The following is a 16,985-nucleotide window of genomic DNA, read 5'->3' on the forward strand; positions in this document are numbered from 1 at the left end:
GAGGAGAGGAGAGGAGAGGAGAGGAGAGGAGAGGAGAGGAGAGGAGAGGAGAGGAGAGGAGAGGAAAGGAAAGGAAGCTTTGTCTGTGAGCCCAACCTCAGGGATGAAATAGGGTTTGAGAAGAGAAGGAGACAGCAGTGAGGAGAACAGCAGATCTGACATCCTGCTGACAGGCTCTTGGACACTACAGTCCTGACAGCCTCTCTGAGGATGGTCATGCGCCAAAGCAGGCCAGCCAAAGGACGGGGCTATGCTGGAGATAGCTGGACAGGGGGGACGCAAGGAGGAGACAGCTTGTGAGGGCTTGTGGCTCTTTGGTTTCTGCTCCTCTTCAAGCCTTAACTCTGTGAGGGACTCAGGGAAAAGCTCCACCCCCTTAAGGGCACAGGGCTCCCCTACTCTCCAAGTGCCCTGGTCCTCCAACTTTAAAACAGACCAGTCTGAAAACAATGTAGCAGGAGCTCAATGTGTGCCTCTTACCTGTGCTTCCCCCACCCCCACCTCCTTTGATGATGTCAAAAATGGGCACATGCTGTTACAATATTCTACCCCTGGCCTATAGACTCAGCTCTTCAATACATTGTTTTGTTTTTAAGTCTTATTTTAGCCCTGTGTATTTGGGTGTTTTGCCTGGCTGTAATGTCTGCCCACCATGCGTGTGCCTGATGCCTGTGGAGGCCAGAAGAGGGTATCCCGAAAACTGAAAATTACAGATGGTTGTGAGCCACAGTACTGTTGCTGGGGATCAAACCTAGGTCCTCTGGAAGAACAGCCATTGCTCATAAGTACAGGGCCATCGCTCCAGTCTCCTCTACCTTTACCCACGATGTAAACAAATGTGAGGGGACTATGAGATGGCTCAGCCGGTAAGGTCGATTGCCACCAAACCTGACAATCTGGGTTTAGTCCCTGGGACTCACATGGTCAAAGGAGAGAACTGGCATTTGCAAGTTGTCCTCTGATCTCCACATTCACACTGTGGCAACTACATAACATATGCGCATGCACACATGCATGCACATGTGCGTGTGCACAAATTAATTAACTAATTAATATAAAATAAGCAAACAAGCAGGTCCATTCAGCAGCATCTGCATCAGTAACCTCCTTGCATATATGGGGAGCAGGGAGCTGGTCAGTATGTTTAATCTCTCTGTGGAATCCGAGCCGTCTCTTCTGATTCATACTCTTCACTCTGCTGCTCCTCGGCTGTGGGATGTCAGATTAATCACCTCTCCACACCTCTCTCTGTCCCCTTGATTCCAAAATAGAACTTATGAGAGTGAGCCTCTCTCGAGACTAATTTCTATTCAAGCACCATTGTAAAGGGTGCCTGCCAGGAGGCTGGGGAGGAGGGAGAAATGTGGGCTGGTTGTTTAATCAATACAGACTTTCAGCTCTGTGAGAAGAAAACAGTCCAGGTGATGGAGGAAGCTAGTGGGAACTCAACAGGATGGCTACTTGAGGCTGTTAACTTGTGTCCTTAAAGTGGATGAAATAATTCACTTTATAGTGTATTTTAACTGAACATGGGGATCCAGTCCTCCATCTAGGAACACTCTGAGGGCAGAGTTGGGGCTGTAACTTGGAGGAGGAATGGCCAAAAAATGAGTGAGATCCAGTCCCTGTCCTCCATGAAGTCTCCTTTGCTGGGGCAAACAGACTGACACTCTGGGCATCGTGTGCTCCCGCTGTGACTAAGAACAATGGCGAACCCGATCGTGAGACCAGTTTTTTGGGAACTTTATATAAGAGAAGATGGAATGGCAGAGATGGAATTCTACCTGACTATGGTATTCTCCCTGCCCACAGCTGGGACTGAGTCATCCCCTAAAACACTGAGCCTTCCTGCCACCAATGCCATTAAACGCTCCAGGGAGGCTCCTCAAGGCCCAGCCAAATGTAGTTTCTAACCCACATCCTCCTACAGACTTATCTGTCTGCGGAGCCACTGACCCCTGTACCAGAAGCTTGCCCATGGTGGATACCTGGTAAAGGAAAGAGAAAGGAAGGGAACAAAGAACCCCAAGAAGAGCTTGGCACTTTCTGAATGAAAAGCAGCTATCCCTGACACATGAGGGCCAGAAAGCAGAGCTCTGCCAAGAATAGAAAGCAGCCTCACTGCAGGGCCATCACGGGATGTAGAGGTCCTGCCCACTGTCTACCATCGACCTGTCCTGGATGGGACATGATGTAACTGGTTCACCAGAGAAGAGCCCAGAATTCCTGTTGGGATTGGTCATGTAGAAGTGGCTTACTTCTGTCTTCACCCCCTCCAGAAGTCAAGTTGGTAGCTCATGGCATAAAATCTCCAGCATAAGTTCCCACTGTTATATAGACTACCTGGCCTGGCCCAAGACCTCCAGGCAAACAATTTCTCTTATCAGGCAGGGTATTCTAAGGGCTCAGAGCTCACCTCCTGGGAGCTGGGAGCAAGAAGTAAACTTTGTCTTAGACAGAACCAATTCTTTACTGCTCAAAAGGGTCACCCTGTATTACCCTGGTCAGCTACACAAAATCCCATGAGTACAAGCACTATATTCTGTAAGTTTGTCCATGATTCTCATCATTTCCCAAAGGAAGATAAGACTCAAAAGAAGCTTGTTAGACGCTCTATGTGAAGTCTTTCCCAGCATCTGAAATCAGAGGTACAAATTATGGTCCACAGAATGAGGTTTGATTCCATATAAGCACCCTACCCTCTACTGGATCCCTAAACTAAACACGATTCTGCACATCTGTCCAAAAAGCTGAGGGAGCTGGTTCGATTGGCCCTAATTTTCATTTAGCTACATCCCAGACATGTGGCCTCTGCTTTTCCCAGGAGCTCGCCTGTCACCTGACACATCCGGTATTTCTATCAAGACCCTCGGCTTTCATTAATCTTTATTAAACATCATTTGGGAAGTGTGGGCCCAACTGCCACTGAGGAAGGCCATCGAGAGTATCGTCATTCTGCATTCCAGCCCCTCCCCCAACACCTCCTAGTCTTGCCAGGTTGGCAATGAGCACTGAGTAGCAGGAATTGAGTTCTTGGCCCAAGATCCCCACTCCGGGAAAGGAGCTCATTCCTGATGGAAAGTTTAGGCTGAAGGACACTCCTTCCCAAAGATCCAAGTTTTGTATTTACACAAAGTCTGAAATTAATGCAGCAAAAACGTCCGAGTTCCCCAGGCTGGAGTGGAAGGCTGAGACAGGAAGAGGCAGGTCCCAAGTACTGGGGTCCTTTCCACAGACAGAACAGGGCAAAGCTGAGTGGCCCTGGGTAGGTAAACCAGGAGTTAGAACCGTGCCCAGAGCTCCTGTAATTCAACAGGAAATTCCTAGGACTCTGAAAGTGAGCACAGGGAGGGTGGGAACAGTAGAGGGAAGAGAAAAGCTGACCAGTTGAGTCTGTGCCCACTTTCCTCCAGTCATTCACTAGGGAATCATGAACAGCCATAGGCAATTCTCCAGTGCCCAGGCCTCCAGTGGCTCCCACTCCTAGGAAAGATAGAGTCCTGTTCTCGATGCTGCTTTGTGACCCCTGACCCACCCTGCCTGACTCCTCTTTGAGCAGGGGAGGAGTAAGAGGGATCGTCCCCAGGCCTCGTGTATGTTCCAGGCTTCTTGATAGTCCCGATCACACTCATAGAGGCTCCTGAAGCTCCCCCAGGGCAAGGAATACAGGTAACACTCAACAGTAACCACTGTCCTTAAGCTTAGCACTACCTCCATTTCCAGAATGAGTCCAGAAGAGTCGTTCATTCATTCACTCAACAAATACTGAATTCCCCTAGTATGCCAAACATTGTTTTAGACACTAGGAATAGCACATTTGGCAGAACAGACAAAAGTTCATAAAACTTAATTCTAGTAAAAGAAATATACAATTAAAAAAAAAACAAAAAAGGCTATGATTTAAAGTGACGGCACCGACGGAATACGCTTAAGATTCAAAGATCTCAGATTTCTTTTTGGAGTATTTGCATATGCATAATGAGGTACCTAGAAAATGGGTCTAAAATCTAAACAGTAAACGCATTTGTTTCATTCCTGTCTTACACATAGCCTGAGAGGGTGATTCTAACACTGTGCATGGGACAAATTTCACAGTGTGAAATATGACACCTGGAGAATTTGTGTTTGTACTCAGTTTTGGGTCCAGGAGATTTTTGGATTTTTCATATTAGAGGTACTCCATATATGATGTTGTAGATTAGGGGCACTCTACATATGATGTGTCAGTTTTGGGGTGTTCCACATGTATTGAATGAATGCGTTGTAACAAGTGGGTGTGGTAAAGTAGGAATATATAAGGAAGGGGACATCTGAACTGAAACTGAATGCTGAAAAGTGGACAGCCATGGAAAGTTCTGGAAGGGTGTATCAGGAAGATGAAAGAAAGCAACATTTAGTATGCTGAAGGCACAGCTAGAAGGTAGTTAGAGTCAGGGGCACATAGGCTAGAGGTGTCACGTGTGCTCCAAGCAGAAGCAGGGGACACTGTGTGATACATGAAAAGATGCTGCACTTTATTCTGGGACAGTCATCCTCGTCTAAGAAGTCTCTAAGCCAAGTTCTCTGGGTGAATGCTATCTGACCTACGCTCAGCACCTCTTGCTTAAGAGCCCCATTTGATACCATCTCCTTTGCTCCCAATGTCCGTCCCCTTCCCTGCAGCATCTGAATACTCAGGGGCACTAGAGATTCAGGGTAATTTGAAAGGATGAAAGGACATCTTAGAGCAGGTTATTACAGGAAGTCATTCCCCTGCCTCCACCTATGGAAATTCCAGCAAATGATAATAAGAAACTTGCCCACGACCACAAAGGTAGCGGGTTTGGAGACAAGGTATGAACCCATGTTATGTCCTGAAGGTACCCATCTCCCACCATACTGCACTGTCTCCTGGGAAACTGGAGAAGAGGCTGTTTCAGGACATTGTATGGAGCCTGGATTCAGGGTGGACCCCAGAAAGGTGAAGTCCACCCTATGCCTTATCATAGTGTAGCCAAGTCAAGAGATATTAGTAGTGGGGTATGTATCTGTGAGACGGAGGGAGTCAAGAGAAGGCATCATTGTCTTCTCGAGTATTTAGGGTTTGTTCCTGTCAGCCTTCCACTGTGCTTCCCCCACAAGCAAAGCATCCCTTACAAATGCTCTTTGTCCCAACCATCCTGACAGCCCTAGAAGGAAAGCAGCAAGGCCTGTCTGTATGCAGCCCAGCTAGGAATCTGTTGGTATGGATGGTGGCCATCTAGCTCCTAGCTCTTGTACAATCCGCCTGCTGGATGCTGGCAAGAGCCGTCATGTTGGGATGTTAGATGTGGCCCTACAGTAGATTTCTGACTTGCACTAAGTGCAGGGAAAGGGAGGACTCAGAGCCCAGCAAGACCCCTGTGTGTGAGTTGATGGTCCCAAAGGGAGCTGGGAATCTGGCTTGCCAGCTGCCATCTACAAACATGGAGCAGCAACAGCAGAAGCAGGCTCCCGTAACCATCCTCCAGCCTGGAGACAAACTGGGATAGATTCACCTACTTCTCCGTGTTATGAGTCTCTTTGTCCTGATCTTTCTTGTTTCCTTCTGTTTCCTCCATGGATTTCTGAGCTCTCCTATTTCTCTCTTATGAATACAGTCTGTGTTTCCTTATTCCAACTCTCTCCTCCACCACTCACACAGAAGTTTCCATCCTGCCATCTTACCTGGAATGCCCTTTCTTCTAACTACGATAACCCTTTATCTCCTCATTGGTTGAAATCTGTTTGCTGACTGACAAATGAGCGAGACTGAAAAACACAGATGGACTGGGAATCTTTTTTTTTTTTTATAAGAACGATGATCTTTTATTGGGGGAGGCTTCATCAATCCTTCTTGGCCGCCGCCTTCCTCATGGCTGCCAACACGTTGCTCAGCTCCTCTTGCTTTCTCTTGGTGCAGATGTGCATGCCCACCCTCTTCTTGATGAACTTGAGCGCGCGCTTTTCCTTGGACACTTTGAGCAACTCCATGGCGCGGTGCTCGTAGGGCGCAAAGCCGCAGACCTCCCGGATCATGTCCCGCACGAACTTGGTGTGCTTGGTGAGGCGCCCTCCGCGCTGGCTGTGTCTCGGCTTGCTGACGTTCTTCGTCACTTTGTGGCCCTTGTTGAGGCCCACGGCCATAGGGTAACGCAGGGCCATAGCTGCTGCTCTCCGATGGCTGCCAGGACAGGAAGCTGGACTGGGAATCTTGAAGGGAACATCTGTAACCATGGGATCTGTACTTCAGGTCAAGCCTAGCCACTTACAACTGTGTGACTCTGAGCAAATTAATCCACTTCTCTGATCAGATATCAGCTATTTACAGAGGACAGCAAGGCTTACCTTTTGCAAGATGCTGTGTCTGTTTGGGTTTCATTTTATTTTCTGAGTCTCGTGGAGCCCAGGCTGGCCTAGATCTCACTGTGTAGCCAAGGATGATCTTGAACTCATGATCTTCTTACTTCTGTCTCCCAAATGCTGGGGTTTCAGGCATGTTCCACCATGCCTGGCTTGGAAGGTGGACTTAAGGATTTGAAATTGTCTTGCTATAGCTAAGAACACAATTCCTGACATACAGCAGGCCCTTCAAACCTATTTAAACTGCTCATGAAACCATCATGTAAGTTGATTCTTGCTGGAAAATGTTCCCTAATTCTCCTGAAGATAGAGAAAAGATGGCCATCCTCAGTAAGCAGGGAAGTCCGGGAGACAGAGGTGGCAGCAGTTGGCTCCTAATTTATGGCATGCAGTTTTACTTGAAGTCACATCCTATACCCAGCCTGAATGACTGTCACAAGCCTGATCCAAGCAGGAGGGCTGTTCCCATTCCCTGCTGTCATTGAGGAGTAAACGGCCAGGCACTTGGAGGCATCCTTTAAATTAAAACTAGGCGTGTATCACACTAGAGTTGCCACACACTTGGCGAGAGCTTCCAGATGCAGAGGCTCAAGGCCCAAGGCCCATTGTAGCCAGTGCAGGGAGGTTAAATGCAGCAATGGGGGGATGCAGTGCAGGGCTCTCTGTCATAGGGAGAACACTGTCAGACAGGATTCTAAGAGTTAAGGAGACACCTCCACTGGAGGCCACACAGCTTCTCTCATTAGATTCCCACAGCGGTCCTGCACAGAGTGATCCACCCTGCCGTAGCGCCATAGAGGTAGGAAGCAGAACCTCAAGGAGGCTAAATAATTGTAGCAGCACCGTGTATTCCTGTTTAAGTGTCACATCTGTGACTTAACAAGACCCATCTGACTCCAATGCCACACTCTTGCAACTGTGTATAGTACAGCCTCCCTCAAACCCCTGCATCCTCCCTTGTGAGCCATCCCTCGGAATCACTCCCCTCCTGCCCTGTAAACAGTTGACCTTATAGAGTAGAGGGAGCATCTGTGAGAAAGAAGCCACCAGCCAGAATGTGTCCATTCATAAATTGATCTTCACTTAGAAAAAAGGCAAAGGATAGCCAAGACAAGTTGTGTAGGCCTGTAATCCCAGGTACTAGGGAGACTGAGGCAGGGGATTACAAGGTCAAGGCCTGGATAGACCACCCAGTGAGTTCAAGGCTAGCCTGAGCAACATAGCAAGACTCTATCTCAATATAAAAAGTAAAACAGAGGGCTGGAGAGATGGCTCAGCGGTTAAGAGCACTGACTGTTCTTCCAGAGGTCCTGAGTTCAATTCCCAGCAACCACATGGTGGCTCACAACCATCTGTAATAGAATCTGATGCCCTCTTCTGGTGTGTGTGAAGAGAACAATGGTGAATACATAAAATAAATAAACTTTAAAAAAAACAGAAAACAAAAAAAAAGTAAAAGAGAGGCAAGGATGAAATTGGATGTGGAACACTTGCCCAGACCACAGGAGCCCGTAGGCTCTGTCATCAGCGCCACAACAAAGACAAGAAAAGGCACGGCCAAGAGAACACTGCTTCTTATTGAGGTCTTTAGGACATCTTCTAGGAGTGGCATTTGTGCTGGGCCTCAAAAAAAAGAGCCAACTAGGTCTAGTCAGACTAGAGCTGAGGGGAGAATACCGTGCAAGGACAGAACTGTGTGGTAGAAAGGAGCTTGGGGAAGGGGCCAGACCAGAGGGAAGCAGAGCACAAAGGGAGACAAGGCCAAGCCCACATTAGCATAAAGCTGGGAGTCACGTCTCCACGTCTTGCTCCCCAGCCCCAGTGGTATCACCTGAGTCCGGCTCTCGCCCTCAACCTCACCCACCACATGCTCTACGTTCTGTAGACACGGCAGGACCCTCATGCCCTCACCACCCGATTCTCCTCCCCTCCTTCACTACATGAAGGGTAAGCAGAATCTCTCCACATGTGTGAAACTCTCACAGAGAATGGGCTTTTCTTTAGCGCTGGCTGTTGAAAACAGAGCGGGCAAGCATGAAGAGGCCCCTAACCAAGAAGAAGTCCATGAAAGAAAGACATGAAACTTACTCCATCTCTAGCTGTCTCTCTAGATGTTAGCACATAGAATCTCAGAGAATTCCAGGGCTGAGAGTCTCCCATTTCCAAAATGGAAAATTAGAGGTTTAGATGGGGATGTAGCTCTGCTCATAGAGCACTTGCCTAGGATGCACAAATCCTGGGATTCAGTCTCCAGCACAGTATAAACTGAGCATGGCAGTGCAAACCTGTAAGTCCAGCACTCAGGAGTTAGAGGCAGGAACAGCAGAAGTTCAAGGTTATACTCAACTGCATAGTAAGTCCATAGCCAGCCTGTGCTACATGATAGTAAGTCCATAGCCAGCCTGTGCTACATGATAGTAAGTCCATAGCCTGTGCTACATGATAGTAAGTCCATAGCCTGTGCTACATGATAGTAAGTCCATAGCCTGTGCTACATGATAGTAAGTCCATAGCCTGTGCTACATGATAGTAAGTCCATAGCCTGTGCTACATGATAGTAAGTCCAAAAAAAGAAAAACAAATTGGATGTTCAAAGTCCATTTTGGTCAGGGTCCAGGTTAGGGCTCTGTACCCCTCATTTATGTCTACTGTCTCTAGGTTTGGGTTTGTCTGACGCATAAGCTATAAGCTACTTTGAGGGAGGAAGCCCCTTATTCCTATTCACTGGCCCCTCTCAGGCCAGAGCTTTTCAAGGGAGACCAAACTGTGGCCTTGAGTGCTTTATCTGCAGTAGTCCGCACCCCACAGATGATCCCTTTGCTTTATCTGCAGTAGTCTGCACCCCACAGATGATCCCTTTGCCAAAGGGCTCACTTAATCATCCAGAAAGCAGGAAGATGGATCTGTGGAGTTAGACTTGGGATGTTTCAGTAAAAAGAGCGCACATAATAAATTGGGAATAAGGAAATCAAAGAGGAGAGAAGGAAAAGAAGGAGGGAGGAAGCGAGGGAAGGAGAGAAAGGGAAGTATGAAAGAAAAAGGACATACAAGGAAAATAACTTTAACTTCAAGTGTGTGTGTGTGTTTGTGTGCATGTGCATGCACTTGATGTCTTCAACTTACATACGCAAAGACAGCAAACAGTCCTTCTGTGTGTTCCACAGTGAGTTAAGACTGAGCTGACATCTGCTTCCTGTTCCCCTTTCACCCGCCATCTCACCTTGTCTGAGATACGTAGGAAATGAACAACTAAGGTTAGGGCCTCTCTTCCACATGGCCCTCCCCTGTGCAAGATTAGAAATGCCAGTGTCAATGGCACATGCCACCATGGTCATGCACAGATCTCAGGGTAGGTTTCATCCGTGGGTGGGTGACAACTGGGAAGGTTCCGTTGGAGATTAGCCTACAGAGGTGGCTTGGTAGAGGATGGTCGCTGGGGGAGTCGGTAACCTTGCTCCTTTCTCCAAGATGTACATTAAAGACACTGAACACCCTGGTCCATTGCAAGTCTTCCTGGCTCCCCAGCCTGCCAAATCCAGTCTCCACTCATCCGTTCAGTGAGGAGATGTTACAGACTGTTTTGTGTAGGTCCAGGCCCCACACAAGTTAACACTGCCCAGTAAGTGTTGCTTTTCAGCCTTACGAAAGTCATGTCCTGCACGATGAGGCAAAGCTAGCACATATAAAATTAAGGGAGAAAATGAAATGCCGAGGACAGTGTGGATGCAGGTGTGACTGAGAGACAGAACCACAGGGTGGACCCTATTGACAGACAAGGCTCTGCGTAGGAAGTGGGAGCTTCCAAGGTCAGAGAAGATGAGGGTCTGTGTCCAATCACATCATCAGTCCGCAATAAAGAGGACTCCAGTGAGCGTGCAGATGAAGATGGAACAGCCCAATAGGGCTAGAACATACCCAGGACAGAGAAGTGAACAGAGAATGAGGTTTCAGCAGATGGGAAGGAGAAACACCTCTTGTCTGTCTCCCAGATTCCTTTTATATTTAGCCTAAGTTATTTCCAGAGTGCTGGTAAATCCACTCTCAGAAAAAAATAAGAGCTTTCACCTCATGGGTGTTTGCTGATTACCTTAGCATAGACACTCCCATATAACACCCAAGTGCAAACTTCGGATGTGACAGTTGCTGGATTCGGAATTGAAAAGAGATGCTTTCATATGCTCACTGTAGTAAGCTAGTCTGAGTTGAGTGTAGCACTGCCTCAGTTTCCCTGGGAGTACTGGGAAGGAAAGGCCCTGGTTTTTACTCCTCTGAGCTGTACCTAGACTGTGACCTTCCTGAAGTCACATGCCATGCTGATGTGCCAAGTCAGCTATGCGCACTGCGAGCAAGCTGTATTGCTCTAGTTGAGACCTACAAGTGTGAAATGGGGGGCAGGGATCTATCTTTTAGGGTTCTGCACACATAAATGCTGAACCGTTGTGAGCCTCAGTGCTGCCTCCCCACCCCAAGACCTCGAGCTGAAGGAGATGACTCCCAAGATGCCCAGCACCCTCTTTCGTGTGTGTGTGTGTGTGTGTGTGTGTGTGTGTGTGTGTGTGTCCACAGTAAGTATTTGGAAGACAGCAGGGAGTAAGCTAGCTATGATCACTACTTTGTGAAGCTTGCAAAGTCTGGAAATTAGGAAGCCTCCCCTCCCACAACTATTTCTAACCCACAAGTTCTGAGTGTCTCACACGGGCTGACAAGTGGGCAGTGGGAGAGAGTGGCACTGGTGGGTCCCTGCTGATGCTACAGCCTGTATGGGTACAGTGCCAAAGGCACAGTGCCCAGCCCAGATGAGAAGAACTGGCTGGGAAGATGTCTCACTCCATCTGTGAAACAGCAAGGACAGGTCTTGTGTTAATAGGCAGTAAGTGACCTGGCAGGGCCAGGACCTTAGTCTGAGTCTTGACAGAGCTGCTAAAAAAGGAATTCAGAATGAGAATCACTTTCAGTGATGTGATCTGATGAAGTCCCTGCCTCCAACTATGGACCACGAGTACACACTTGCACACAAACACACGGGCACACACATACAGAGACATACACACAAAGACAGACAGACACACATGCACATGCGTGCAGCCAGGCACACATACACAGAGAAAGACAGAAACACACAGACTGACAGACAGATGCACGTGCACACACACACACACACACACACACACACACACAGCTGAAAAGCAGGAGCCTGCTGCTTTTCCTGTTTAGCTTTCTAACAATTGATCAATCCTAGGCACACAGGGATCCTGGGGCTTTCTGCTGGGCCATCCCCTGTGCCTCTGAGCCTCCACTATTGTCCATCACACCCCTTCCTCTCATCTCTCCATCCTCAGTGCCCTCCATGTGCCCATCCCTCCCCACAGCCTTACCTTCCTTCCCATTGAGAAAGGTCTTTCTGTCCACGAGTGAGCGTGGGCTGGCAACGTCAGTATCCTTGTATAAAAGCGTCACTGAGTCTCCGAGAGGCTTGGAACCCAGACAGAATGGAATTGCTCCCTATTTTCTTTACAACTGAGAAAACACACACCAATACAAGAGCATATTTATTGCGATAATTCTATCCCAAAGTTTTTAAGAAGAAGAAATAAAATTAGTTTTTGCTGCCCACTCCGCACCAGCCCCCTCTGTTTCATTCCTTCACATTTTCTGGTCTAAGCCAGGGAGAAAAACAGAGCCAGCCCAAGCCCCACAGAGCACCATTGCATCCCAGACAATGTCCAGCTTGTTCGGAGAGCGAGGGAAGAAACACAACTCCGAAACATACACAGGACTTCAAGTGAAGGGTGTTCTGAGGGAGGAACAGGCTAGCTTTGTGTCTGGGTTTTGGGTAAAGGTCCCTCTGCAAACACACTTCAGGCTGATCTTCCTTGACACACACACCCCCACCAGGAATCCATTTCCTAGCCCTGACTGGTCGACTGATCTTGTACAAGAACCCCTCTCCAACTCTGTGTCTCCTCCGAGTGCCAGACCTGAGGCCCCAGAAATTTATTTTTTAAGGTTAGTATCTAAGTCAGAAAATCCCTAAGGAGAAGCAAGGGACCATTTCTCAGAACTATGGAACTTTCCAGACTTCCTTCAGCATGGGGGTGATGTGCCTCTACGCCCTCAGCCACACAGACAGGCCTTTCATTTCTCAGGCATAGGTAGAGGATGGACGGTCAAAAATGCCAAGCTCCAGAGACCAGAAAGAGTCACCTTGTCCTGGGCCCAGACTGTCCCCCCCCCAACCAGGTACCCATTAATAGAAACGTTAGTGTCTCCACCCCACAATCTTGATGCTCCTAAAAATGCCGCTCCCTGATCCCTGCACTGTCCCAGCCCAGCCTATGGTAACTAAGCAGAGAGCGACACCTGCTGGACTGTCCGACTCTGACAGAGCTGAGGTTGAGATGTAGAGGCCCGCTGGGGTCCTGTGTCCACGAAGGACGCTCTCTGTGGCTGCAGACACCTTCTGTCCTTTGCCACTGCCTCATCCCCGAGGCTTCCTTTCTTCTTCTTAGACCAAAAGCAAATGCTCCTGCCGCTGAACATGGGGCACAAGGTCACACAGTACAGGTCTCAGAAGGTGTGTGTGGCACGGGTGTGTACCCTCCAGGGCAGTGGTACCACGAGATCCAGACTGTTTCTACATGCAGCTGGCTGAAGGCCACTGCCCCAGATGATGACCTGATGAATTCAGCTATGCTTGCTGGCTGGAGTTGGGGGTCCCTACGGTTCAGGGGAGAGTTTTGAGTGGTGGTTGCAACAGATCTGTGTACATAATTGGCAACCGGCCCATTGATGACAATCAGGAAAGCTTGACGTCTAATTCTCATGGCCACAGGAGTCCTAGGTTCTCACTGCTTGGTATAAACAGTTCTTCTCACAGCGAGATCACCAGCTGCCTTCCCGATTCCAGCCAGGGCCTTGAATCCTGCCTAAAACCTCAACACATGATCCTTACTAAAATATTCATCCTGAATTTGAAGTAGGTGTGTCATCCCCAGATTCCATCAGGGGAGCTATATGGTTTGTCATTTCTCTGCATCTGAAAGGTCATTATTAGGGTTGTTTAAAGAAACAACTCTCCCTTCTTTCCTTTCTCCCCTCACCTCCTTCCCTCTCTCTCCCCCTTCCCCCTCCTCCCTTTTGCTCCCTCTCTCCCTCCCCTCTTTCTTTCCCCATCTCTTCCTCCACCAATCTTCAGTCCTCCCTCCTCCCTCCCTTCTCTCTCTCCCTCTCCCATGTCTTTAATGTGCTTGAGCCTATCTTAAGTGGTTCAGTCACTCAGCACAGCTGTTGCTACATGTGTACATGTGCACACATGTGTTCACGTGTGTACATGTGAGTCACTAGGTATCAAGCATGCTAGGAAAGCATGTGAGCACTGAACCACACCCTAAGCCTCCGCATGGCTTCTTGATGCAATTAAGATGCACCATAAAGAGTCTGGGGCTGCTTAGGGAATCCACAGTGGAGTGTCTCAATTACAATGTTTCTGATAAGCAGTAATGGATGCTAAAATAATGACAATAGTATAGGAAATACATTGTAACCACCATTTATTGTCATGACCAAGTCTCATGAACTATGTACATAATTATGTTCCCCATATTTTCATATGATTGGCATGCAGTAGATTGGTTTGCACCGTCATCATTGCAGACAGGTGACAAATGTGTTGCACTGCAATAGTACAGTGTCTCCAGGCAATGGGGAGTTTTTCTTTCCCACTATAATCTTATTGTTCTATGTGTGTTCCACCACTGACCAATCATTTCATTTCAGTAGAAGACATCCCCTTGCATGACTCTGCATGTCTGTGTGTGTCAGAGGCAGAGGGAGAGAATAAAGACAGTACAAGTGGAAGCTGTGGGTTCCCAGAGCTGCAGAGACTCACAAGGAGGCCAGGGCAGCTGGCTGCACATCTTCAGTTCGAAGCTCCATGTGTTCAAGCCCCCAGCAAAAGCTGATGCTTCAGGTCAATTCCAAAGAGAGGAGAAAATCAGCTGAAAGGGCATCAGGGAAGAAGTCTCTGTCCCTCTAGACAGGGTCATTTTGTTGTTGTTGTTGTTGTTGTTGTTGTTTAAGCCTTCATGTGGTTGGCTGTGACCCACCCACACTGCAGAGAGGAGGCCATCCAGGTCTGCAGATTCCAGTGTCTATCCAAATCCCCCACAGATAGATGTAGAACAGCGTGTAAACCTGAGCATCTATGGTTCACCTGGCGCGTATCATCAGCTATCACGGGAATTCATTAGGACCCGTCTCCACTGGCTAGAAGATGGGAGGACCAATGTACCAACCATCTTGGAATTAAGCTAAGGAAGACTGGAGGGTTTTGAGGAAAGGATTCTTAGTTGAAAACACTGTCCTAACCGTGGCAACCTTGTAACAGCCCGAGCTGCTGCTCCAATCTGTGGGTCAGGGTCTAACAAGAGAGAGAGTGGGGATGGAAGGGCAAAAGACACGAAGAAGGAAGACGAGACAGAGAGTCTGTTCAAGTCCCCCCCCCCTTATTGAAAGGAAATCCTGGGTATATATAAGCATAAGCAGGGGAATGCAGCGGAAGACACTTTACCATATGCACCCTGCAGCTGGGGGCAATAAACAACAAAACAAGATATGTAAGAAAAGCAAGATACTTATCAGAGTGTGCTCAGCTGTTGTAGGCTGTGGAAAACAAATCTCTTGTCAGGGTATATGGCTCGAGATGGCTGCAAAGATGATAGCCGCTTTCTGCTAGGAGTCGGCTCCCAACACAACCTCCGGCTATTCGATGTGATTTCAGAGTCGTGGGCATGAATTTTATCACAGTATCTCCTCCTTAACTATCCTGTTCCTGTGCCTAAACTGTCTGCTATCTCTTCCAGCTGAACTATGACCACTTTATTCTTGGTCTTTGTGACTCTGAGGGTCATTGCTGCAGTGATCTCAGAAGAAGTTCCAGGTGAGAACAATTCCATGCATGGCTCCTTTATTTAGTAGGGTGCTGGGTTCCAAGTATAGGATACAACTTTGTTTTGGGACACAGTCCCTACTCCCACTTCTTAAACACACACACACACACACACACACACACACACACACACACACCCTGCTACAAATGCATCTACTCCTGAATGCCCTGCCCTCAGCAAGGAGAGTTGCACAGCCTCCTTCACAGAACCCTCGGGATCTCATTCAGAACCACTACACAGTGTGAATGGGGGTACAGAGAAGACATGGGGAATCTGAGGGGGAGCATGGGTGGGACCACCAAAGAGGAGAAAAGAGCCTAAGGAACAACGTTGAAAAGACTAGTTTTCCTCTAGAAGTGAGGGCACAGGCCTAGTGTGAACTCCCCACCCCTGACTCAAGGGACATGTGAAGAACTTTACACATGGTGTGGGGATCTGAGAGTCAAGGGCTGAACAGTCTGTGAGACCTCCCAAACAGTGAGGGGGAGGGATAAGAGAAGGCTTGCTCATGGTGGCAGGAACAGGAGGAGGCTTGGGCACCCTCCCTTCCCCCAATTCACTGTATGCCAATGCAAAACTCCAGGACTTCAGAGTCACAGAAAAAAATTTCCATGGTCAAATGGAAAGACACACAGTATTTTATTCACTCACATACTGGCCTGATTCACAGCTTTTGAATATGTAGATGTGGTTATCTGGACCTCCAGTGATGCTCACAGACCCATGAATAGCCAGACCCTAGCCATCACCTGGGGAGATGTGTCCACATCAGCAAAACAGTCCACTAGGATTGGCTGAGAGCTTTGACAACCACCAAGTTGGCCTCAACAGTGGCCTCTGGCTAATCCCCTGAGGACCACTACTACAGAGCCAGGCTGTGGCCAGTGGCGTCAGGGCTGGGCAGCAGATGGAGGTGTTTGTGGAGAGATGGTGGAATCTGTCCAGACATCAAAAGGTCCAGGCTGGACTCCAGACATTCCTGGCTCCCCTATCCTTACTCTGCTATGTCTCTACCACCCGTAACTATCCTAACATTTTTATTTCAACCTGTAGCATCCCTTGAAAGGAATGGTTCTAAAAATTTAAGACCTGCCATGAAATGTGCTGTGTGGAAGGCTGTTTCTCTCCCACTCCAACAGAATTCAGGAGACACTATGTCTTCCCTATTGACACGCTCCATAATTTTTATGTTGTCTGGTCCTACCCAGTCCCTTATTTCCAGATCTGACTCTACAGGAAAAAAAAAGCGCCTGGCCTCCTGTTCTCCCCCAGTCTTCTTGTTCTTTACTTCAAAAGCCTCACCCTTCTACAAGGTCCAGTTAAAGCCCAAAACAGACCTCCTGGAATGGGATATATCTATCTTTGAAGTTCTGTGTCTCAAGTTTAAAGGCTGTGGAGAATGTTGTAATTCTAATAATTATTACACCCAATGTGTAACAGTCTCTGCCTCTATGAGAAAATGTCTCAGGAAAACAGCTTGTCTGTGGCAAGGCAGAAACATCATGCCTGAAGGTACTGTGGAGGAAAGAGGCCTGGAAACAGAGGGGTTTGGGGGGAGAGACACACAAAGAGACAGAGAGAGACAGAGAGGCAAAGAGAGATGGAACGGACAGAATGACAGGGACAGAGAGACAGAGAGGAAGAGAGACTGGGGGCAGGGCTGTGAACAATATCCCT

At 48.2% G+C, this 16,985-nt stretch overlaps 1 protein-coding gene and 1 pseudogene across 2 annotated transcripts in view; one reads left to right on the forward strand and one right to left on the reverse strand.

Annotated features, from left to right (window-relative positions):
* Nucleotides 1-16,985, forward strand: part of Acan (aggrecan) — a 64,200-nt gene that overhangs the window by 15,435 nt on the left and 31,780 nt on the right. For both annotated transcript variants that reach the window (XM_028754847.1, XM_028754848.1), the window contains exon 2: nt 15,222-15,298. In XM_028754847.1, the coding sequence (XP_028610680.1) occupies nt 15,229-15,298 (70 nt within the window). In that variant the 5' untranslated portion in view covers nt 15,222-15,228. The remainder of the gene's footprint in view (nt 1-15,221; nt 15,299-16,985) is intronic.
* LOC114610319 lies at nt 5,845-6,162 on the reverse strand (annotated as a pseudogene).

Source organism: Grammomys surdaster, unplaced genomic scaffold (assembly GCF_004785775.1).
Source record: "Grammomys surdaster isolate TR1022 unplaced genomic scaffold, NIH_TR_1.0 126036, whole genome shotgun sequence".
NCBI lineage: Eukaryota > Metazoa > Chordata > Mammalia > Rodentia > Muridae > Grammomys > Grammomys surdaster.